At 48.4% G+C, this 22,934-nt stretch overlaps 1 protein-coding gene across 1 annotated transcript; it reads left to right on the forward strand.

Moving 5' to 3' along the window:
* The first annotated feature begins 2,201 nt into the window (after positions 1-2,201).
* Positions 2,202-21,746, forward strand: E2F2 (E2F transcription factor 2). The gene is made up of 7 exons (XM_006862312.1): positions 2,202-2,453; positions 8,009-8,114; positions 10,525-10,744; positions 11,620-11,778; positions 13,277-13,391; positions 15,560-15,752; positions 21,442-21,746. Exons 1-7 carry the CDS (start codon positions 2,202-2,204, stop codon positions 21,744-21,746), a joined length of 1,350 nt encoding a protein of 449 aa, XP_006862374.1.
* The last annotated feature ends 1,188 nt before the right edge of the window (positions 21,747-22,934 follow it).

Genomic DNA, 22,934 nt, shown 5'->3' on the forward strand with positions numbered 1-22,934 from the left:
GATAGGTGAGTGTATCGTATCAACAATATTTATTGTCCATATTCTGTATGTCAAGCCTAGATGCTGAGGAACATCCAAAGAAGGATATGGCCTAGACCCTTCAAAGAGCTTAGAACCTAACTGATAAGTAAGGCATGAAAACAAAGCCTTGGAATTTGAGGCAGAACTTGCTAAAGGTCCACAGATGCTAGAGGCACTTTGACTATGAGAGGAAGAGGCAAGAAGAGATGGCCTCCTGGAGGAGGTGCAAATTATGGTGGGCCTTAAAGGCCCTGTGAGATAAGTAGACTGGAGTGAAGGAGTCTGTATAGTGGAGATAAGGCCAGAGATGTAACAACAGCTGCCAGTTCTCAGGTTCCTATAAGCCAGGCTCTGGGCTTCCCATGCATTATCTCATGAGATTTCCCTACAATCCTATAAGGTGGGTGCTGTTGTTGTTGTTGTTGTTAAGTGCCCACCAGTTGGTTACAACCCTGTATAGGGTTTTTGAGGAGTGACTGGTGAGCTTGAACCACCTACATCGCAGTTCAAACAACTGCAGTCCAGCTCACTAACCCACAGCTCATTAGCCAAACCAGGTGGGTGCTATTAGGGATGAGAAAACCAAAGCTCAGAGAGGCAAGTGTCAGCTGACTTGGAATTCTGCGGCACTTTCTCGAAGTTCTGTCACTTACTATTTGAGCCTCAGCAATGCTAAAAAAAAGAATGTAAAAGTTAATATAAAAAATCAGCAATAAAGGCTTTTGAATAAGAGAAGTAGGCTCTGATGGCAAAAGTATTGTTTTAGGAGAAACTTTGGTGTTAATAAATGCCATTGACTTGGTGGCTCAGACTCATGGTAAGCAGCTGGTAAGTTTGAACCACCAATCTTGTAATTCATAGTCCAATGATTGTCCTACAGCGCCACATCAGGAGAGGTTCAAATATTTATTGAGCATTGGGCCCTGGGAACAAGAAAAACTCTGCATTCTGGACCCCTGTGTCTGCTAAAGGTAGAACAACTTGGCTAGGTAGAGAGGCATCTCTTATTGGAACAAGGACTTTGGAGCCAGACTGCCCCAGATTTCACTGTCAGCTCTGCAAGCCACCAGATTTTGCTGTGTGACCTTGGACAAGTTAACCAGCCTCTCAGACTCCATCTTTATGATGGTGCTCATTGTTCCGCTTTCCAGGATTGTTGGATTAAACAACCAGCTAGGTGCTTGACATACTGTAGGTGCTCTGTAGATGTTAGTTTTCCCCTGAGAAGAGGTATGCTAGGCTCTGAAGTGTTCCCAGAACCAAGAAACGGAACAGGGTCCTGGCTTTCATATCAGAGGGAAGATGGGTATCAATTCATAGATACTAGCTAACCTAGAACACACACTAACAAAAGGTCCTGTGGTCGGAGGAATACATTATTATGTCTGGGTTCAGGTTCGAACTCTATGCCAAAACGCTTTGCTCAGTCTCCGGGAATTCGGGCCATTGGTGCCCTCTTCATGCTCTGGCAGTCTCTGCGCTACTGCTTCCAGGACAGCACTCTCAGCTTTTTTGGCAGCTAGTGCCGGCAGGCACCAAGTGATAGCAGGTGCAGCGGCCCCTTTAAGCAGTAAAGCTCATGGAGTAATCACCGCCAGGAGGACGGGTCCTTTCCGGGGGGTGGAGCCTGTGATTGTTGCAGTGACCAATCGAAGCGCGGCATTTTCCGCGGGAGATCCAAATTTCGCGGCACGCAGTTTGGCGCTAAAAAAAAAAAAAAAAAAAGAAGAAGAAGAAAAAGGAGCAGAGAAAGGCTAGGGGACCAGAGGGCGACCGGGAGAGATTCTGTGCTATCGGCCCCTCCCCATCCCCATCCAAGCGCATCGCATCTCCGCCTAGCTAAGGACGCTCTGAAGTCCCCTCCCCGGAACGGGCCGGCCCCCGGGATCTAAGGCCTTGGGGGCTAGGGGCCATCTCGGGTCGAGGCCGCCCTCGGGGCGGGGCAGCCCCTACCCGTACCGTCCGCGGTCCCGCGATCTCCAAGCGGAGATCTCCAAGCGCAGCTTGCCTCGGCTGCGGGCCAGGAGGGGAGGGTCTGGCCTTGTCCCACAGGCGTCCAGTGGCAGCCTCCCCTGGCCTCTGCGCCATGCCGCGGGCTGAGTAAGCCACTGCGGGCTCCAGAGCCCGCAGGTGCCCACGGGCGCGCCAGGCTCAGGTGGGGAGAGGGCGCTGTGCTCGCCATGCTGCGAGGACCCCGAGCCCTGGCTCCAGCCGCTGCATCAACCCCTAAGGGGCTGCAGGTGATGAGTCCCACCGAGCTGTGGCCTTCTGGCCTCAGCAGCCCCCAGCTCTGCACCACCACCACCACCTACTACACTTCGGTGTACCCGCAGACGGTGTCGTCTTCCGCGGTGCCTGGCACCTGCCTCGATGCCACCCCTCACGGACCAGAGGGCCAAGCTGTACGATGTGTGCCCGCAGGCCGGCTGCCGGTAATGCTGGGGACCCCCACCCCTTCTCCTTATCTTTAACAGAAGTTGGAAGGAGGGTGGGGCACTTGGGACCCAGAGTTTTGAAAGGGGGCAGATTGACTTTCAGGCCTCTAGAATGACCTACTGCCCCCAATGTTCAAGTCGCAGACCTCTTCATTTGTAGATATGGGTAAATGACCTCTATTGGAGTGAAGTGGAATGAGCACTAGATTGGTAGTCTTGAGACCCAGATTATTCTCCCGTGTATTGTGTGACTTTAGGGAAGTCCAGGGCATGATGCTGCTGTCATTCATTCATTCATTCATTGTCTGGCCCAGAAGCCAGCACCAGGCTCCTGCTATTGTCCAGGCATAGGGTTTGGGGATACTGTGGAGACTTTAAAACAGAGACCAGGTCTGATGTATCTCCCCAGTCCAGCCTGCCTTGGACAGATTCCAATTTATTCATTCAGCTATAACTACTTCCCAAGTATCTGCCCTAGGTCCTTCCCCAGGCCCAGCCTTCTCTTCCAGACTGCCAGTAGCAGGTGCAAATTGGGGTGGGGGTAGCTCTCTGGGGTTCCTGTTGAGATTGGCTCTTCCCTCCTCAAACCCCAGGCCTGTTGCCAGGGAGGCCCTAAGCTAGGTGGCATCAGGCTGCCTGCAGACCTCACATTGGGTGTGTTTGTGGGAGTGGAATTCTTGGAGCCCATGGGAATCGAAAGAAGTAAGGGAGGGGGAGGGGTGGGAAAGCCCTGGGGGGCAGGTGGTGGTTGGGGAGCCTGGTTTCTGGTCTTGACTGTGCCACTAACTTGTGGCCTTGGATACATCTAGGCTCCATTTGGGCCTCAGTTTCCTCATCTAGAAAATGTATGCTTGTGTGTGGTAGCTCATTTCAGGTTGCTTCCAGCTCCAGACCCTGGGTTTTGTAAGCAGGTAGGGAATAGGAGTTGGGGGTGTTGCAGGTTTATTTTACAGGTGCAGGGATAAGGCCACTCCCTTCCTGCAAAGGCACCTGGTCATATCTGTGTCAGTCAGCAGGCCCAGCCGCCCAGCCATCTCTAGATGCAGGCAAAGCCCCCATTCCTGCCATCAGTAGCATGCTTTCCGCGTGTCCAGAGGCCCACCCTGCACATTATTTCCCACTAAGTGGAAGGAGGTGCAGGTAGGTTCTATTATCCCCATCTCACAGGACAAGCAAAACGGATAATTGGAAGTAGGTGACTTTCCTGCATTTAGCATTTTATACTCTAAAACTCCTTTTCTTACCCTGTGAAGTAGACAGTGTTATTAGTTCCATGTTACAGGAAGAAACAGGCTCAGAGAAGGCATGTGCCCTGCCCATGGCCACACAGAGGGACAAGATGGAGTGGGAATCAGACCTGAGGTCTCTTGACCCACAAGGCACATGATTACCACCTTGACTTATCCTCCAATTGTCCAACCTACGAGTTGAACTTCACCCCTCCTCTGGGGAAGAGGCTGAGTAGTGGGGCCCAGTCTCTCCTCTGGCCAGCTGTTACTCTGATACCCAGGCAGAGTTTCAGTAACAGCTGTGGTTTTGAACTGCTTTCCTCCCCGAGGAACCCCAGTGCATCTGTCTGCATCTTCCCTCCCGGAGGGACTCAGTGATCTCAGCAAGAATGGCTCTTCTACCGAACACTCTAAGTGCCAGGTGCTGCTTGGCAACCTTTATTTGTTGTCTTTTTCAAGATGTTCAGGTTGAGGTATCTTGCAGATTAGGAAACTGAGCAGAGAAGTAAAGTGACTTGTCCAAGGTCAATAGTCAACAAGTTGAGAGAGGCTCTTTGCATCAGACTACCTAAAAAGTATAATCGATGGGGCCTGAGCACCTCTGTTTGCCCAGAGCCTCCTCTGCTGCCAACCCCAGACTCCCAGCTTCTCAACCCCACAGGCAGGCCTGGGCCCCCTGCTTACTCATTTGACAAGGGTGTGACCTGGAGTTGCTTCAAACCCAACCCTGGGTGTGGCCGCTGGCTTTTGTGGCCAGACTGCAAAGTGCAGGGTGAACAGGATTTGTCAGACCAAACCCACTGCCATCAAGTTGCATCGACTTATAGTGACTCTATACTACCAGCCGCTCCGCGGGAGAAAGATGAGGCTTTCTACTCCCGTAAAGATTTACACCCTCGGAAACCCTGTACAGGGTCGCTATGGGTCGGACCCGACTCGATGGCACTTAAAACAACAACAACAACAACAAGGACAGAGTAGAACCCATGGAGTTTCCAAGGCTGTAAATGTTTATGGAAGCAGATATCTGGTGGGTTCAAATCACCAACATTTCAACTAACAGCAAAGTGCTAACCATTGCCTTCCCCCTCACCCCCCACCCCCACCAAGGCAGGGAGCTGCTGTTTAAAGGGACCTCTGGACAACCAAGTTCAGTGTCAGACCCCAGGGCTCCTTGCTCCTCATCTTCTGGGGAGGCAGGGGAGACAGCTTTGGTGAGTGTTTGCTCTGGATAAGCACACTGTGTTATTCAGTGTCATTCCTGCAGGAACCTGTGACCATGGGGTGCTACTGCACAGTTCTCCTTTCCCTGTAATTCATCTGCATTTTCCAAATTCCCTCTGAGAACCAAGACAGAAAAGAAACACTTTCATAAATACCTCTACAAGGCAACTCAGAGGGAGGTTCAGAGAGGCCAGCCAGCAATTCTCAGGCTGCTCAGCTATGGAATAGCAGAGGCTCCTGACTACTTAGACTTGACTTACCTACCCCCACCCCACCCCACCCTACCCGCACTCTAACTGGCTTAGGAGAGACCTGGCTCCACTCACTGTGTGACCTTGGGCAAGTCACTTCCCTTCTTCGAGCCCGTTTCCTTACCTGTAGAAGGTTGTGTTTGGTGGTCTCTGTTCTTCTGGGGCTGCCTGAGGAAGAGCCTTTACCTCTCTCTGGTGCTTGGAAGGGTGGGGCCCAAATCCTAACCAGACCTGTAACACCCAGCCAAAGGGGCTACCTAAGAGGGTCCAGGTCAGGACCCAGAGGCCTCTGGGTGTGGTTATAGACTTTGCTCTCCTTCAAACTGTCCTGTCTTTCTCTTTTCAGTGCACCCTGAACTTTCCCCTTGCTAGTGCCCCCAAGGCTGCAGTAATAGCAGCTCCTCTGCATGTGCACATAGAACAAAATGCTCTTTTGCATAGCTCACTAAAGGTACACCAGAGATGGGGCCCGTTATCCCCATTGTACAGATGGGGCTCAAGAGGTCAATGACTTGCCCAGCCCACTCACCTAAGAAGGAAGAAGGCCTAAAATGTGAATCTAGGTCATTCTTGCGCCAAAGCCTGTGCCTAGTCTCCTTTGTCCTCATTCTCCTGGGCTTGTCCTCTGGCCCCTCTTGTCTGTCAAGGGCTGGCTTCCTTGGGCAGTGCTCACAAGGATCAGAGAGGTATCCTAGGTAAGGGACACTTTGCGACATAAGTTCCTAGGAGTACAGGATAAAGGGGAGAGGGCTTGTGTGTATACACATGTAAATGAAAGAAGTGAGGAGGGCAGGTGGGCATGGCCAGGGCTTGACTGAAATTCCAGCAAATTCTGGGAAGTGTGTGTAGGATGGGGCTGAGGCATCCTGGTATCTGGCTTTGAAGTCAAACAGACCTGGCTTCAAACCCTGGCTCTGCTCTTTGTGTGACCTTGGACATGTGACTTAACCTCTAAGGTTACTTCTCATTTGCCAAGAGAGATTGACATTCTAAATAACTGTTGTGAACCTATACTGAGCCTGTTGGCTTCTCTCTCCTCCTTCTCTGCCCCCAACAGTCCCCAGCTAATGAGGTTTTTTGGGTGTGTTGTCTCCTGTCCCCTGGAGGAGATATGTGGCATTAGGAAGAGTGGGCTGCCCTGCCTCTGCTTCAAGTAGGCCTTAGCCTGACCGTCCCTTCCTCTTCCTCTTCCTGTCCTTGGTGCTTCTTCTGAAGGATGGGAATAAGGGTCCTATGATGGGCAACCTTGATCAAGAGTGATAAAGGCCTTGGCATTCTTCAAGCCTGTTATACCAGCTCTAAAGTCAGGGCAGTATAGTGATATTGGAAAGGTTCAGTGCGGTGGTAAGTGTTGGGGCTTGGCTCAGAGAACATGGAAGATCCCAGTGAGTTTTGGGGCCAGAGCAAGTCATCCTCCTTAGAACCTAGTACCCTACCAGCTGGGAGAGTGGAACAGGAGTACTCAGGATATGAGCAGGGAGGGGTTTGGATCGTGTCCTGGTCTGGGTTGGAGTGGAGGAGAATTATGTCTAGACTCCTTAAGCCAAAGATCAGGGTTCCTCAGCTTAGCCCAGGAAGACTTCCTGGAAGAGACAGGCCTAGGGAGCTGCCAGCAACAAGAGCTGTTACTGACCTCCACACCTGTCAGCCCAGCTGTGCACAAAAGCAGTTAGAAGTCCCAGCGCTGCCTGGCATGGCCCCACCAGCAAGGGTTAAAATAGGCCTCTGCATCTCAGCCAGGGGAGGAGTCTACATGTTTGGATGACTCGGGAGGGATTCAGGAAGTGGGCTAGGTGTCCCCAAAAGGGTGTGTCAGGAAGAAGCTGAGATTGGGTTTTAGGGAAGGGAGTCAGAATTTCCTGACCACTTAGTGGGTGCTGAGCCACTCCTCAAGTCCTCACAACAGCCTTTGAAGGAGGGATTCTCTGCCCCATTTTGCAAAGGAGGAAACTGAGGCTCCTAGACATGGAACTGTTTGCCCCAGTCATACAATGAGTCCATGAAGGATCTGGGAGATTCAAGCTCAGGGCTCTGACCTGTGTCCTAGTGCCCCAGTGCCCCAGCCCTGTCCCTGCCCAGCCCTAACCAGGAGAGGGTGCTTCCTGGCCAGTGTAGCTTCTAGGGCTAATTGGGGCGGGGTGGAGGGGGGTGGGGAGGAGCAGATGGGTCTGTGGTTTGATTTCCCCAGCAGGTGTTTCCCAAGCACTAGTTGGGGGGGGGGGAGATGTGGTGACATTCAGCTGCTTGCCCTTAAGACGGGGACAGATTCATTGTCTGCCCCTCACAGCAAAGAAAGAATCGCAAAAGGAGTTTATTCAGGAAAGGGCTGAAGCCCTAACTTGGGGGAGATGTTTGCACTGGTTCCCTACATGGGCACCTCCCTGGGGCATGGCACAGAGCCAGGAAGTCCCCTAGGCTTGGGCGGATGCCCAGCCCCACCCTGATAAGGGCCAGCTGTGGGGCTGTGATGGGCACCCAGCCTGGCCTTGCCAGCTGCTTCTGCAGGGGGGCCTCTCCCCAGCCTGATGTGGTTTAGGCCCCACCTCCTCCTTCCTCTCTCTGCCCTCTGGGAGGGAGTAGGGAAGCTGCCTGAGGCCTGTTATTAAGGAACCCAGAGGCCTTGGCCAGACTGACTTTGGTTGGGTCTGAAGTACCTAGGGCTCAGAGCATGAGAGGTGTCTGTCCCTCAGAAAATACAACTTTCTCCCCTAGAAGAGTCACGGGTCAGGTCACTGGTACTTCCAGGGACTGGTGGTAAATGGAGGCATAGGAGGGAGGCTTCTGGTGGCTCCAGGTCAGGGAAAAGCTAAAGGAAGAGTGATTTTCACCCTCTACTTCTCTCTCCAAGGCCAAGAGGAAGCTGGACCTGGAGGGGATTGGGCGGCCTGCAGTCTCTGAATTCCGGACCCCCAAGGGGAAGTGCATTCGAGTGGATGGCCTCCCCAGCCCCAAAAGTAAGCAATGCTGATGAGGCAGCTCAGGGCAGCCTCAGGAGATGAAGGGTGGGTGGGGCTGAGGGCAGCAGCCCTGCCCGATTCATCAGGAGCAATGTGTGTATCACATTTTCCGGTTTACAAAACAGCTTCCTGTGCATTCTCTCACTTGATCCTGTCAGGGAGTCTCATTAGCCCTCTTTGACTGCTAAGGCAACTTGAGACTCAGACAACTTGTCAATAAGACAAGCTCAAAGTCCCAAGAGCTAGTGCACAGAATCGGGACTAGAACCTGGATATGGCTTCTACCACATCATGCTATCACTTTCGTAATCGGAACATCAAGACCCACGTTTCAAGTGGTGGGGGTTACTATTTACAAAATGAGCAATGCTTAAGTGCTTGACTGCTAGCCAAAAGGTCAGCAGTTCAAGCCCACCAGCAGCTCTGTGGGAGAAACGACCCTGTGGGTTAACTGTACAGCCTGGGAAACCCTATGGGGCAGTTCTGCTCTATCCTATGGGGTCATCTGAGTTGGAATCTGTATAGCACACAACAATAATATTTATAAAACGTGTTCACACTTAACCTAATCTGACCTTTTCCAAAAGAGAGGACCTTAACTGAGTCTTTTCCCCACTTAGAGACAGAACTAAATTAGGGAATTTAGAAATGAAACTTAGATTAATCCAATTCACACTACTTCAAAGGTTTTTAAGATCCCAAAGCTGTCAGAGTGGTGTCTACCTAAAGCAGTACTTTAGGGGTTTAGGAGGGAAGGGCTGTCTCGTGACATTTTAGTCAGTAGTTTTGGTCAGAGTGGGCTTTTAGACGACTGGAAGGAAGCCTAGTTTTGAGGACCACAGACCTAATGAGGGAGGTATATGGCTGGGTGGGAAGCATGAGTGTCAGAAATGGGATGACCCAGCTAGGATTCTGTTCCATTCGGACCAGTCACTCCTCTTCTGTAATCCTAGTTGTGTTCTATAAAGTAAGACACAGCTGGATCACCAATGACAAGAAAATTTCTTCTCTAGTTGATTGATATAGGCTGCTGAGAGATCTCTACTGAAGGATCCTAAACCTCATTGTTGTTGTTGTTAAGTGCCGTCGAGTCAATTCCGACCCATAGTGGCCGTGTATAGGGTTCCCGAGGAGCAACTAGTGAGCTTGAACCGCCGACCTTGCAGTTCAAACGGCTTTGCAGTCTGACATTAACCCGTAGCACCACACTAGGACTCCATTGGGCTTGTGAAAAAGAGTACACTGATGAATAGTTAATGTCTGCCATGGGTGTAAAACCTGGCAAAGCAGCCTGTGTGCAAAAACATTTGCCATCTATGTGTTAAAGGATTCTAAAGTCCCCTTCCAGAAGAATCTGAAATTCTCTAAGTCCTAGGTTTCAGAACTAGTTTGGCCACTAACTTGCTATATGATTTGCAAGTCGCTTAGTTGCAAAAGTCCCTTTGTGGTCTAAAATGTGGTAGCTGAGATGTGGTCTTCATTGAGAAAGAGACCTTTTTCACGAACCTGCCTCATTTAATGCTCTAGGCCTGATTCCTCTCAGATAATCATGGGGCGACCTTTAGAAAGAAAAACCAAGTATGTGTCTATAAAAATGTTCTTGATTCCAAGCTTGTCATTCCTTCCATATGTGAATTCCAAACTGCTGACATATAACTAGCAAGATAGGGCAGTGGTTAAGGGGAAGGACTCTTAGATTTTCCACTTCTTAGCTGTATAAACTGAGCAAATTATTTAATCTCTCTGGCCTCATTCTTGATTAAATGGGATGGCTGTGCACTGACCTTATTTATAGGGTTATCATAAAGATTAAGGAGTCCTGGTGTGGTGCTGTGGGATAATGTGCCAGACTGCAAAGCTGTTTGAACTGCAAGGTTGGTGGTTTAAGCTCACCAACTGCTCCTCAGAAACTCTATACAGGGTCACCGTGGGTCATAACCAACTCGGTGGCACTTAAAAACAACAATAAAGAGTAAATATGTTACTATATAGAAAGCTTTTAAAACCTTATCCGGCAGTTTTTGTTTGTCTAGTTTGGGTTTAATAACAGATACTTATTTTCACACAGTTTGAGTTAATATGTGCTGTAAAGCTGATTTTGATTCATAGTGACCCCCACAAAGTAAGCCTTTGCTTATGACTGCCTAAGATATGGTGGAAGGAGTTCTGAATTGGGAGTCAATCCCGATCCTGGCACCTGGCTGTAACAACCTTAAACAATTTCCTCTTCCTGTCTCAGCATCAGATTCCCAAGTCTATAGTGTGGCGAGCAACCCCTGCCCCCACAGTGCTCTGTAAACTTGCAAAGTGGGTGCTCATGTGAAGGATGGTACATAGTGAGTCTAGTTCAATGAAGGAGGGTCCCCTGGCAGACCCTTCTTTAATTGTGCCTGGGTTTCTCTCTCAGCTCCCAAGTCCCCCGGGGAGAAGACACGGTATGATACGTCTCTGGGACTGCTCACCAAGAAGTTTATTTACCTCCTGAGCGAGTCGGAGGATGGGGTCCTGGACCTCAACTGGGCCGCTGAGGTACTGGATGTGCAGAAGCGACGCATCTATGACATCACCAACGTGCTGGAGGGCATCCAGCTCATCCGCAAGAAGGCTAAGAACAACATCCAGTGGGTGTGAGTACTGGGTATATGGACTGGGGGTGGACTCAGGACACTATCCAGTGGGACCAAATATTAGGGAAGGGGCTGAGAGCATTGTCCAATGGACACATACTGGGGGTGGAGCCAGTGTATGGGGGTGTTCGTGGGAAAATAAAGCTACTAGCCTGAGGGATGATAGGGGGAACTGAGAAGTCCTTTTGTGGTGCTGTAGGATAAGCACTAGACTGCTAACCACAAGTTGGCAGTTCCAATCCATCAGCAGCTCCTCGGAAAACCTATGTTGTTATGTGCTTTCGAGTCAGTTCCAACTCAGCGATCCTGTATAACATTTTCTGTAAATCTTTTGCAGGAACAGAGAGCTTCATGTTTCTCTGGTGGAAACCCTATATAGTGTCGTGACTTGACAGCACTTAACAACAACAAGGGGACCTCACATCCTTTATTTGAGTCAAGGATTCCCAAGATTCCCTTCTAGTTTAGGGGAGTCCCCTGAGATGAGCTGGGAGTCGCCTTCTTGTTCTAAGATAAGGGTATTCCCAGACTCCTCTCCCCACTTCTGGAAGGTCTTGAAGAGCAGACCTACAACTACTGGCATGAACCCTAAGCACACAGAGTTCATTTGCAGGAGACTGGGCTATGGGAGGTTCAGGCCCTAACTTGTTTCTTCTCTTTAGCCCAACCCCAGGCTTCAAATTCCAAGCCCTGGAAACTCCCAGAGATCTAAGCAGGACCACTGAGTTACACAACCCTGGGGGTACCATTATAAAGTCGTATGAACAGCCTCGCCCTGGAGTTTAGCTACAGTGCAGCTGTGTGTGCAACAGCCCTGAGGTCGGGGCTCCTGATTGTGGACTGAAACTGACATCGGGGGCTTATTCTGTTCCCAGAGGCAGGGGAATGCTTGAAGACCCCACCGGGTCCGGGAAGCAGCAGCAGTTGGAGCAGGAGCTGGAGGAGCTGAGGAACATGGAGCAGGCCTTGGACCAACTCATCCAGAGCTGCTCTGTGAGCTTTAAGCATCTGACAGAGGACAAGACCAACAAGAGATATCCACTGTGGTTGGGGAAGGGGTGATTCTAGCAAATGCTGCTGGGGTTTGGGAGGTGGGCAGAGAGAGAGCAGGCCCCCATGACCTGTTGCATGCTTATATTTATCCAGAGTTGAATCTGTAGCTTTCTGCAGGGTCTCACCCTAAGGGTGTGGGGCATCTGTTTTCTTCTTTCCTCCGCTTTCCTCTTGAGTCTATTAAAGTTACTTTTTCATTATAAAAATAAGACAAGTGCATTTCTCTAAGTCTGGAAAATAGAGAAAAGGAAGAAATACAGACCTGCTGCTGTAACACAGCCATTGTTCCTTAACTATTCACAGGGGGATGTCATTTAAATATTGTTGTAAAGTACCAAGTCTGTTCTAACTCATAGAGATCCTGTATACAGGGTTTCCAAAGAGTGGCTGGTGGGTTTGAACTGCTGACCTTGCAGTTCAAACTGACCTGTGGTACACCATATAGCCTACTTTTCTCCATTTAAACTATATCCCCATAAAAACTTTTTTATGTTGTTGCATATCCTACAATTATTAGCTTGATCCATAGGAAATTGCTGACATTTTTACCTACACCAAAAATGTATGGTTCAGTCTAATGTTTAAAATGGTTTGAGAATGCCCGATTGAGACTCTGCTCTGGTTTATGGATAAGGCCTATCATGGACATTTTGATTATTTTAGGTTTATAAGCAATTCTGCAAGGAGTATCTATATATGGAGCATTTTTCTATATACTTTTAAATTCAATTAATTTCCTTATGCTGAATTCCTAAGGAGCTCTGGTAGCGTAGTGGTTACGAATCGGGCTGCGAACCTTAAGGTCAGCGGTTCGAAACTACCAGCCGCTCCGCGGGAGAAAGATGAGGCTTTCTGCTCCCATAAAGATTTACACCCTCGGAAACCCTGTACAGGGTCGCTATGGGTCGGAACCGACTCGACGGCACTTAACAACAACAACCATGCTGAATTCCTAGAATTGAAATGAAACCAAAGAGCATGATCTTTATAATAAGTCTTTTGATACATTTTCCCAGAGTTTCTCCATCTAACTGTATTTTGGAACTGTTCTTGTTTTTTTTGAAGGATACCAGACATTGTGAGGAACTTGAAGTAGACATATTTTCTTGTTAATCATCTAGTTTGTGAGAGGCAGTCTTCACATAAAAGACTGATATAAAGCAGCATTTTAAATGACTTACACCCCCACTTTCTAAAGGAATCTGAGATAATCTCTAAGCTGTATGTTGTTGTCGTTAAGTGCCATTGAGTTGGTTCTGACTCATAGTGACTCTGTAGAGGGTTTCCAAGGAGTATCTGGTGGGCTTGAACTGCCGACCTTGTGGTTACAGTCCAGTGCTGATCCTACAGCACCACACCAGGACTCCCTAACCTGTACAAAAAGTGAGAAAGGTGTTTCCTGGCTAAAAGCCCTGCCTGACAGGCTGGGAGATTGTATTCTGATCACATGGTGACTTTTCTTGACTCTCCTGGCCCTACGCTGGCCTATGTGACTTACCAGGACCTCCGGGCTGTTGGCAACTTTAAGGAGCAGACGGTCATCGCTGTCAAGGCCCCTCCGCAGACGAGGCTGGAAGTGCCCGACAGGAGCGAGGTGAGGGAAAACATATGGAAGAGGGTGAAGCTGGGAAATCCTGGGTGGCTTTGCAGGCTCTGTCCCTGACACTGCCCACTGCCCACTGCCTAGCTTCAAGCCTCTTGGGTGCCCATGGCAATATTGGTGGGTAGAAATGGTAGCTCTGGAAAGGGCAACAGAACTCAAGTCCTGGTCTGGGTCTTTCTGTGTCCCATCAACCCCTGAGTTTCTGCACATAAGGGTCCACACATTGGGATGTTGGTACTCAAAGTAATACATCCATTCATGGTAACCGTTGCTCTCTTAGGTGGTTAGTTGCTGTGGAGTTGATTCTGACTCTTGGCGACCCCATGTGTGCAGACTGGAACTGCTCTGAAGGAGTTTTCAAGGCTGAGAGACTTTTTAGATTGCCAGGCTTGTCTTCTGAAGCACTTCTGAGTGGGTTTGAACAGCAAACCTATGGTGGATAGTCAAGAATTTAACTATTTGTGCCATCTAAGGAAGCCTCTCTTAGGTTAAAGACCAATATTCTTAAAGCTCCTTATGAGACCTGTTGTGCTCTGGCCCCGACTGCATCAGCCTTTTCCTCCACTCCAACCCCTTCTGTTTTCTTTGCCACCCTGACCTGCCCACAGTTTTTAACCACTAAACTCATCCCTGTAAGATGGCAGTGGTGGCTCAGTGGTAGAATTCTCACCTTCCATATAGGAGGCCCGGGTTCAATTCCCAGCCAGGGCATCTCAAATACAGTCACCTGTCATCTGTGAGTAGAAGCTTGTGTGATGCTCAACAGGTTTCAGCAGAGTTTCTAGACTAAGACAAACTAGGAAAATAGGCCTGGTGACTTACTTTAGAAAAATCAGCCAATGAAAACCCTATGTGGATCACAGCATTCCGATCCCAATGTACATGGAGTGGCCAGGAGTCAGGCTGCCACTCAGTGGTAGCTAACAACCACCACCAGCTCACCCTCAGTGTAAGACCTTCACCCAGGCTGTTTCCTTTAGCTGAAATGCTCTTCCATCTAACTGCCTGATTTTCTGCTGTTTAGCCTACAAGTCTGAACCTACTTGAACATCACTCCCTCCAGGAAATCTTCCGTGATCACTCCCAGACTTGATAAGAACCTGTGCTTTTCCACTGTCCTTAACCTCCACTTGCTGGAATATATTTGGCTGATTACATTCTACTTCATCTATTAACACCTTAAGAGAATGTTCTGCCCCTAGCCAAAGGCCTGACACGTAAGAATGGCTCAAGAAAGTACTTAATGGAAGAATTAGAGCTGCAGAGATAAATAAGACCCTGCACCTGCCTTGGAGGAGCTCAGGACTTATGGGAAAAAAAGACCCAAGCAAGCTGTGATTCTGTTCATTTATAGATGGAAGATGTGCTTTGAGAGAACAGGGAAAGGACAGTTGGAGGAAGCATCCACAGGTGTGGATAGTTAAACTGGGTCTTTGAGAATGAATAGGATTTGGGCCAGGAGTAATAGAGGTGTGAGAGGGTGCTGGGTGTGTAATAGCATGGAGGCCCGTAGCCTAGTATGGCTTAAGCGTCAGGTTTATGGTTGGGAAGAGGCAAGGGTGAGAAGATCAAGTATCAGGATACTTGGTTACAAATTATAGAAAGCCAAGTCCAACTGACAGAAGCAGGGGAAGGCCAAAAGGAGCCAAATGACAAATGAGAAGATTTGGAGTTTTCAGGCAAGACTGGATTCAGGGGCACAAACTCTGACTTTAATGCCTGCCTCACACTTCTCACTGCTTTCCCTGTGCTGGCTGCATTCTCAGGTGGACTCTCCTCATTTCGGTGGCAGAGGTCGACTTTGTGCTAGCAACTCAGCAGTCCTGCTGGAAAGGCAGCTCCCCTTCTAAAGGTCCCAGGCCAAATGCTTGTTGGACGGGCCTGAGTCACTGTGAGTGACTGCATCACAAGCCCACCCGTTGGGACATGGCTGAGAGGAGGGGAAAGCAGTTTTCCAAAGGAAATTCAAGTCTCTTCCTAAAAGAAGGGGGCCTGGGGCCAGACAGGCTGAAATAGCAGATGTCCACTATAGGCCAGATGAGGTAGACCTCAGAGCCCCAGCTCAAGGCTAGAGCTTGCTCACATGGACCGTGGAAGTCAACTGTGTCTGTATCTACACACCAACACACAGAGTCTTGACCTGTCTTCTCTTTCTCCAGGAGAATCTGCAGATATATCTAAAGAGCACCCAAGGGCCCATTGAAGTCTACCTGTGCCCAGAGGAGGTACAGGAGCCAGACAGCCCTGCCAAAGAGCCGTTTCCCTCCACCTCTAACCTTGACCCCAGCCCTGACTCTGCCCAGTCCAACATCGCTACCAGCCCTGGCATCATGGAACACGAAGCATCTTCAGGTAGGGCCTTCTGTCCAGAAGGATACAAGGTGGGGAGAGTAACCAGTCTTGGCGTTTCCTCTTCTCTGACAACATTTGCTGGGACATATTGCTACCCAGCAGCAAAGGTTAGAGTCATTGTCCTCCACATGTGTAATTGTACTTTGTTGTTGTTGTGGCTGGGTGCTTTCGATCCATAGTGACTCCCCCATTGGGTTTTCTTGGCTGTAACCTTTATGGAAACAGATCACCAGGTCTTTCTCCCGTGGAGCTGCTGTGTGAGTTTGAACTACCAACCTTTCAGTTTACATCTGTGTACTAAGTATTGTGCTACCAGTGTGCTTTGCATTGCGTACTCTATATTTAGAAAATGCCTGCACATTCCTTGTTTCACTATTCCAGGATCAGAAGGCCTGGCTTTAAATCCAGCTCTTCCGCAAGCTGTGTGACTTTGGGCAAGTTACTTAACCTCTCTGTTTCTATTTCCTCATTTGTAAAGGGTATAATAATCTATAGTGATAATACCTGCCTCTTAGGTTGTTGTGAGGATTCAATGAGTTAATATAGATTAAGCATTTAGAACTGGCAGTAGCCGCTAGCTATTATTATCATTGGACTCCCTGGGTGATGCTGATGATTAACATGGTCTCTGCTAACCAAAAGGTTGGAAGTTTGAGTCCACCTGGAGGTGCCATTGAAGAAAGGCCTGGAGATCTACTTCTGAAAAACAGCAATTAAAGACTATGGAGCATAGGTCTACTGTGACACGCAGGTGGCCACCATGAGTTGGAGTTGATTCAGCAGCAACTGGTTTTATTATTATCACTACTGCCACTATTAGTATTGCTAGCACTACTACTAATGCTGCAATTGGCCAAGTACAGGGCACTCAACGTATCCCCAGTAAATAGAGAGCTTTTTTGGAGGGGCAGGGAGGCTTAAGCCTTTCTTGGGAGAGAATAACTAAGGTTGTTTGAACACAACTAAATCTGTCCATTATCCCATTACTCCTAACACCAACTCTTTTATATAAATATATATGTATGTGTATTAGAGTTCTGGTGTGGAGCTGTGGGTTGATGCGCTAGGCTGCAAAGTCTATTTGAATCACAAGGTCAGCGGTTCAAACTCACCAGTTAGTTGCTCCTTAGACACCCTATACAGAGTCGCTATGCATCAGAACTGACTCGACAGCACTTAACAAGAACATTTTTTTCTAAATGATATTTTATTTCATTTTTGGTCAAGGCTATACACAGTTTAGTTTTCCATTCAACAGTTTCTCCACAGATTGTTTGGTGACATTGGTAACATTCTTCACAATGTGTAAGAATCTCATTTTTCTCACAGAAACTCTTGAGATAGATTTTGTCATCTCCAGTGTAGAAATTCATAAACTGAGGCAGGGAGATGATGTGATTTGCCCAGGGTTCCCCAGACAAGAGGTGACAGATCCACATCTGGAATCCTGATCTTCACATTACTAGCCCAACGCTGTCTCCACGGGGTATAGACAAATCAAGGGTGGAGCTCCTGGCTGGGGAGGTGGACCCACACACTGTCATTGAGTCCATTTCAACTCAGAGTTTCTGAGGCTGTAAATCTTTACAAGAGCAAGAAGCTTCATCTTTCTCCTGCAGAGCAGCTGATGGGTTTGAACTGTTGACCTTGTGATTAGCAGTCCAATGTTTATCCTACAGTGCCAACCAGGGCTCCTTAGGGAGATGGACAGTAGGCTTCAAAGTAGCTACACTGGGCAGGAGAGAGTGGAGCAAGGCAGGGAGCAAGGCAGGGAGCAAGGCAGGGAGCAAGGGGTAGAAGAGGTCTCTAGGCATCAGCAAAGGTCAGAGATGGAAGCCCATGAAGGCCCCTCCCTCCACTCTCAGGGTTTCTGTCCTTTACTGGGCACACATATCAAGTTAGAGTGGCCAGACTCTTTAGGCCATGCAGGCTACCTTTTGTTTTCTTAAAATTCCCTCTGGTAGAACTTGAGCCTCTAAATAAAGGCAGAGCTAGAACTGTCTGATGAAAGAGGCTTGGAAGGCGGCTTCAGAACACAGGCCAGATTCCATTTTTCTAACTCACAGGTCAACAAACTTGCCTGAAGGCTTGTTTCTACAGGCCCATTAGCCAAAAATGGTTTTCACATTTTTAAGAATTGTTGAACAAAACAAAATGACGACTATGTGACAGAGACCATAAGTGGCCCACAAAACCTAAAATACTATTTGGCCCTTTTAGAAGGAGTTTGCTGATCCCTGATCTAACTCAACCCATCATCATTTTTATACATGAGTAAACTGAGACCCAGAGAGGGCAGGTGGCTTCCTTAAGGTCACACAGCAAGTTGATGGCAGAGCTGAGACAGAGCCCAATCTAAGGACTCTTCTCTGGTGATTTTCCCTGTGTCTGTCAGCCTCACCAGACTCTCCCAGCAAGACCTCTTCCCACACTGGCCATCTGTTCCTCTGGGCACCTCCCCAGTGCCTATCTCCCACCCCAGACCTGCACCCCACCCTTCTCCCTCCTTTTCCTGCTCTGCCTTCTAACTTGACTGTCAACATGTGCACAGCCCTCTAAAGTTAGAACCCTTTAATTTCAGCTGTCCAGAGGCATTGGTGGAGGTGAGGGACCCCATGTGTAAGCAAGGGCAGGGCTTTCACCTCCATTTTGCAGAACTGGAACCTGAGGCCTCAGAGCAGTCAGCGGTGGGACCAGCTGTCCTCGTGGCCACGTCAGGGCTTGTACTGCCCTCTGCCTTTGCTATGTGGTCTCATAGTGTCCAATGAGGGAGGGAGGAAAGACTCACACAAACACCCATGCTCCATGGTCTGGCCTGAAGTATAGTCAAGGTCTGAGCACTCCCAGAGGAAGCCACTGGTGTCCCAGAATCTGGTTCTGACCCTCTTTTTGGCATCAAGGGGAATCACTAATGTTTTAGGGCCTCAGTTTCCCTCATCTGTAGTAGAAGGCGTTTGGACAAGAGTCCTCTCTGACATCCCTTCAGGCTGACATTCTGAGTTGAACCTAAGTGTAACCACCAGGACATGAAACTTGAAATTGGAAGACTTGGGTTCGAATTTGTCCCTCACCTCGTAGTGACTTTGTGGCTGTGAGCAGACCACTTTCACCTTTCTGAGCCTCTGTTTTTACTTCTCTAAAAGACATTTAAACTTCCTTTCTGATTATTGGGGGTTGGGGGAAGGCTACTGGAGATAATGTGATGTGAATGTGATTTTTGGAAAAGCTAGTGTAAATTGAGTATCACCTGTATGTCAGACCTCATGCCAGGTATTGGAGATACAAAGTTGAATAAGACGTAGCCCTGCCATCAAGAGGTGTTCTGACATGGGCCCGATGCTCTGTTTTAATAAGCATAAGCTATATTTGAAAAAAAGATCTCTGGGCATCATTAAGGAGCTCAGGTAGCGTAGTGGTTACAAATCAGGCCGTGAACCACAAGGTCAGCAGTTCGAAACTACCAGCTGCTCCACGGGAGAAGGATGAGGCTTTCTGCTCCCGTAAAGATTTACAGCCTCGGAAACCCTGTACAGGGTCACTATGAGTCGGAACCGACTCCACAGCACTTAACAACAACAACAATGGGCATCATTTGTTCAGCAGCATGTGTTCACTTCATGTCTCTGTGTCATGTTTTGGTAATTCTCACAATATTTCCAGCTTTTTCATAATGATGTTGCACACTTAATAGGCTACATATAGCACAAACATAACTTTTAGATGCACCGGAAAACCAAAAATTCATGTGACTAGCTTTATTGCAGTGGTCTGGAACTGACCCTGCAGTCTCTCTGAGGTATGCCTGCATACTATGTTACTAATTTTTATTTGATAATGCAAATGATTTCCATATTGTGAATTAGTTTTGATTGTTCTAGAACCTCATATAAATGGAGTCATACAGTGTATATATTTTTGTGTAAAGCTTTTTGATTCATTTTTTTGCTTTTTTTCATTTGAGATTCATCAGTGTTTTAATGTTATTTAGTAATTTATTCCTTTTCATTGCTGAATAATCTTTTCTTGTATTTGTACACTACCAGTTGTTCCTCCATTCTTCTATTGAGTGGCACCTGGGCTTTTTCTGGGGTTAGTTATTAAAAATAAAGTTGCTGTCATTATTCCTTTACAAAAAAAAAAAGTGTGGTGATGAGGCAGCTGTAACAGAACAATTCTATTTGGCTATGATAAGCAGCAACCAGGAGAGCAAGGTCCATGTATAGTCGAGGCCTCTGGATGTGTTAGCTCACTGGTACCCGCAACGCAGTGAGGTGGATCCTTCTTTTTCCTGACGAGACGATGGATGCGTGGGGTCCTACAGCCAGTGAGAGAGAGGCAGGGCCAGGGTCTGAACCCACAACCTTCTCTCTCCAGAGTCTTGTTTCATTCAATCACACTGGCATGCCTTCCCAATGTGCTAAACAAATGTACGTCAAGCTGTTGGTTTTTTAATTCAAATATAGTTAATTGACTTCTTTGGGCCTCAGTTTCCTCATCTGTAAATAGGGGTAACAGCATTGCCTACTCTGGGGCTGCTTGAGTGTCTAAGGAGGTGGAACATGCCTCAACTTGAGAGCAGACTGGGCCTGTGGTAAGCCCTTAGTAATGAAGGCTGTTCTTATTAATAAGAGCAGCATGCTGGACCTAGCATGAGATTTCTGTGGAACTGCTATTTTATATGTTTATTTATCACTTCATTCTCTTAACGACCAGTTAAGGCAGAGTTATATCACCCATTTTAAAGGTGAGGAAACAGAGACTCCGAAAAAGTGATTTGCCCATAGTCACACAATGAGTAGAGAGTCCTGGTATAGTGCTGAAAGATTAGCACTTTACCTCTATGTCTGTTTGAACCACAAGGTTGGCAGTTTAAACTCGCCAGCTGCTCCTCAGAAACCCTATAGAATCACTATGGGTTGGAACTGGCTCGATGGCACTTAACAACAACAACAAACATTATGAGTAAGAAGTTGATTGAGCAGCTGGGCACAGCAGAGCCAATATTTTCACAAAGAGGCTTGGTTGGGGTTGAAGGAATAACTCAGAAGGTGGGATTCCAGGATATAATTGGATATGTCAGGGTAGATTTGGTGGGGTGTTTCCTGCCCCTGTGTAGGAAATCACCTTCTTACCTCTCAGTAGGAATGAACTGGTACCAGTGTGTCTAGGGTAGCATGGACTGTGGGTGGAATGGTAGGCAGAGACCAGATCACCCAGAGCCATCTCAACCCCAGCAGGAACTTGGGATTTTATTCTAGGCCAATGGGATGACATTAGGACTTTGAAAGTTAAATTAGGACACAGATTGTTAGGGGCAAGTGTTGAAGCAAGGTGACCACTGAGGAGGCTCCTGCAGTGGTCCAGATGAGCAAGGAAAGGCGTTTGTTCGGACCAGGACTGCACCCCAGGATCTAAAGGGAAATGGGGATCTTGAGAATTCATTTGGTCTGGGGTGACTGAACTTGCTGCTGGATTGAATGTGGAGGATATAATGGAATTATGAGTGATTCTTGGGCCTTTTGACTTGGGTAACTGATTGAGTAGTAGTTTTGTTAAGTCGTGGGCGTGTCCTAGTACCGTTATGTTGGACGGGTCAAGGAGAAAGGAAGGGACACTGTAGTTCAGAGAGGGGGATTGTTGATCTTGCATGCTGAGGTTTGATCCTGGCATAGAGTAGTGCCCAAAGAAGTTTGGGCATCAGAACCAAATGTGACCCTTGGCTGTTTGTCTCCAGCGCCAGCAACGACTCCCCAGCACGTCCTGCAGTCACCCCTTGTCCCCCTGGAGGCCACTGACAACATGTTGGATCTGCCACACCCACTTCTGCAGCAGACTGAAGACCAGTTCCTGTCCCCGACGCTGGCATGCAGCTCCCCCTTGATCAGCTTCTCCCCACCCTTGGATCAGGATGATTACCTGTGGGGCTTGGATGGGGGCGAGGGCATCAGCGACCTCTTCGACTCCTATGATCTTGGAGACCTGTTGGTTAACTGAGGGGCCTTGCCTCCCTCCCACAGCCCTGCCTCCTCTCTCTACCTCCACTTGACAGACTGACAGACTCTCTGCCCTCACAGGGACATTGGACATGAGGTGCTGCCCTGAGGGTATGGGGTTCTCCTCTCCTTTCCCACACCCTCTAGTTGGCGGAAGCTGTCAGGGAGATTTGGAGGATATGGGTGAGGAGTGTCAGGGGTTGGGTTCTGTCCTTCCTAATAGGAGATGGGTCTGGGGAGGCACATCTAGTCTTCTGACCTCAGACCTCCTATGTGTAGGGCCACAGGTGAGGAGAACAGGTCCAGGAAAAGGCCCTCCCCGTTCCTTCTGAGAGGTAGTCAGGACCCTCAATTGATCAAGAAGCACTTAATGCCTTTGTATTTATTTCAGGTTGAGTTTTGTTTGTCTTCCCTGAGTTTTAGCAGGGAGATTGTTCCAGTTCTAGTAAGACTTCTCCTCAGACAGATACCCAGCACTGTCTGCAGTCCAAGGGTTGGTCTGGGCTTCCAGAGCCCCAGGCCAACTCAGATTTCTCCTCAGCAGTGAGGGGCTAGGTCTCTGAAGGGCCTTCTAGTCTGCCACAGCTCTAATTGCACTTAGGCCTCAACATTCTAGTAAGTGGTGGGTGGCTGCAGGCCCTTTGACTTCCTGTTCTCAGCTTGTCTCCAGCCAAGGCACCAGTTGAAGTCTAGGTCTCTTCTGTCTCAGAAATGGTTCCTGGAAGCCCTTCAAAGCCAGGGGGTGTCAAGACTCCTGAGGTGTCTCTGAGGCTAAGCAAGCAGCCAGTTAAGGAGTCCCCTTCCTATGGAATTGCTAACATCTCCTTCCCCTGAGAATAAAAATGATCCCCTGGGGAGTCAGCTTTCAAGTCAGCCCTATAACCCAGGAATGGTCAGCAGGTCATAGATAACCCTATTTCTGAGGAGAACCCAGACAGAAATATAGAAGCAGCTGTACTGGCTGCTGTGGGCAGCTCTCCTCGGAGTTTTTACCTTGTCTTGGTACTGAGGTTGTTTTACACCAAGGACCTGTGGGACAGAAGTGGCTCTGCCACAGAGAAGGAAGAGGTTGGGATAAGGTGCTTTGGTGAAAGAAACTCTACCCCAAAGCATTCCCTCTAGTAACTTTTGGTATTGTCCCCACACCCTTCCATGGGAGGATTTTTTTGTCACATTGGTTACACAGGGT

The sequence above is a fragment of the Chrysochloris asiatica genome, unplaced genomic scaffold (genome assembly GCF_000296735.1).
Source record: "Chrysochloris asiatica unplaced genomic scaffold, ChrAsi1.0 scaffold00047, whole genome shotgun sequence".
Taxonomy (NCBI): domain Eukaryota; kingdom Metazoa; phylum Chordata; class Mammalia; order Afrosoricida; family Chrysochloridae; genus Chrysochloris; species Chrysochloris asiatica.

Bases quoted from the DNA above. Each gene is read 5' to 3' on its own strand.
- E2F2 (XM_006862312.1), top strand. From the start codon at position 2,202: ATGCTGCGAGGACCCCGAGCCCTGGCTCCAGCCGCTGCATCAACCCCT. The intron at 10,745-11,619 runs GTGAGTACTGGG...TTCTGTTCCCAG, and splicing joins AAGAACAACATCCAGTGGGT to AGGCAGGGGAATGCTTGAAG. The intron at 11,779-13,276 runs ATATCCACTGTG...TCCTGGCCCTAC, and splicing joins GAGGACAAGACCAACAAGAG to GCTGGCCTATGTGACTTACC.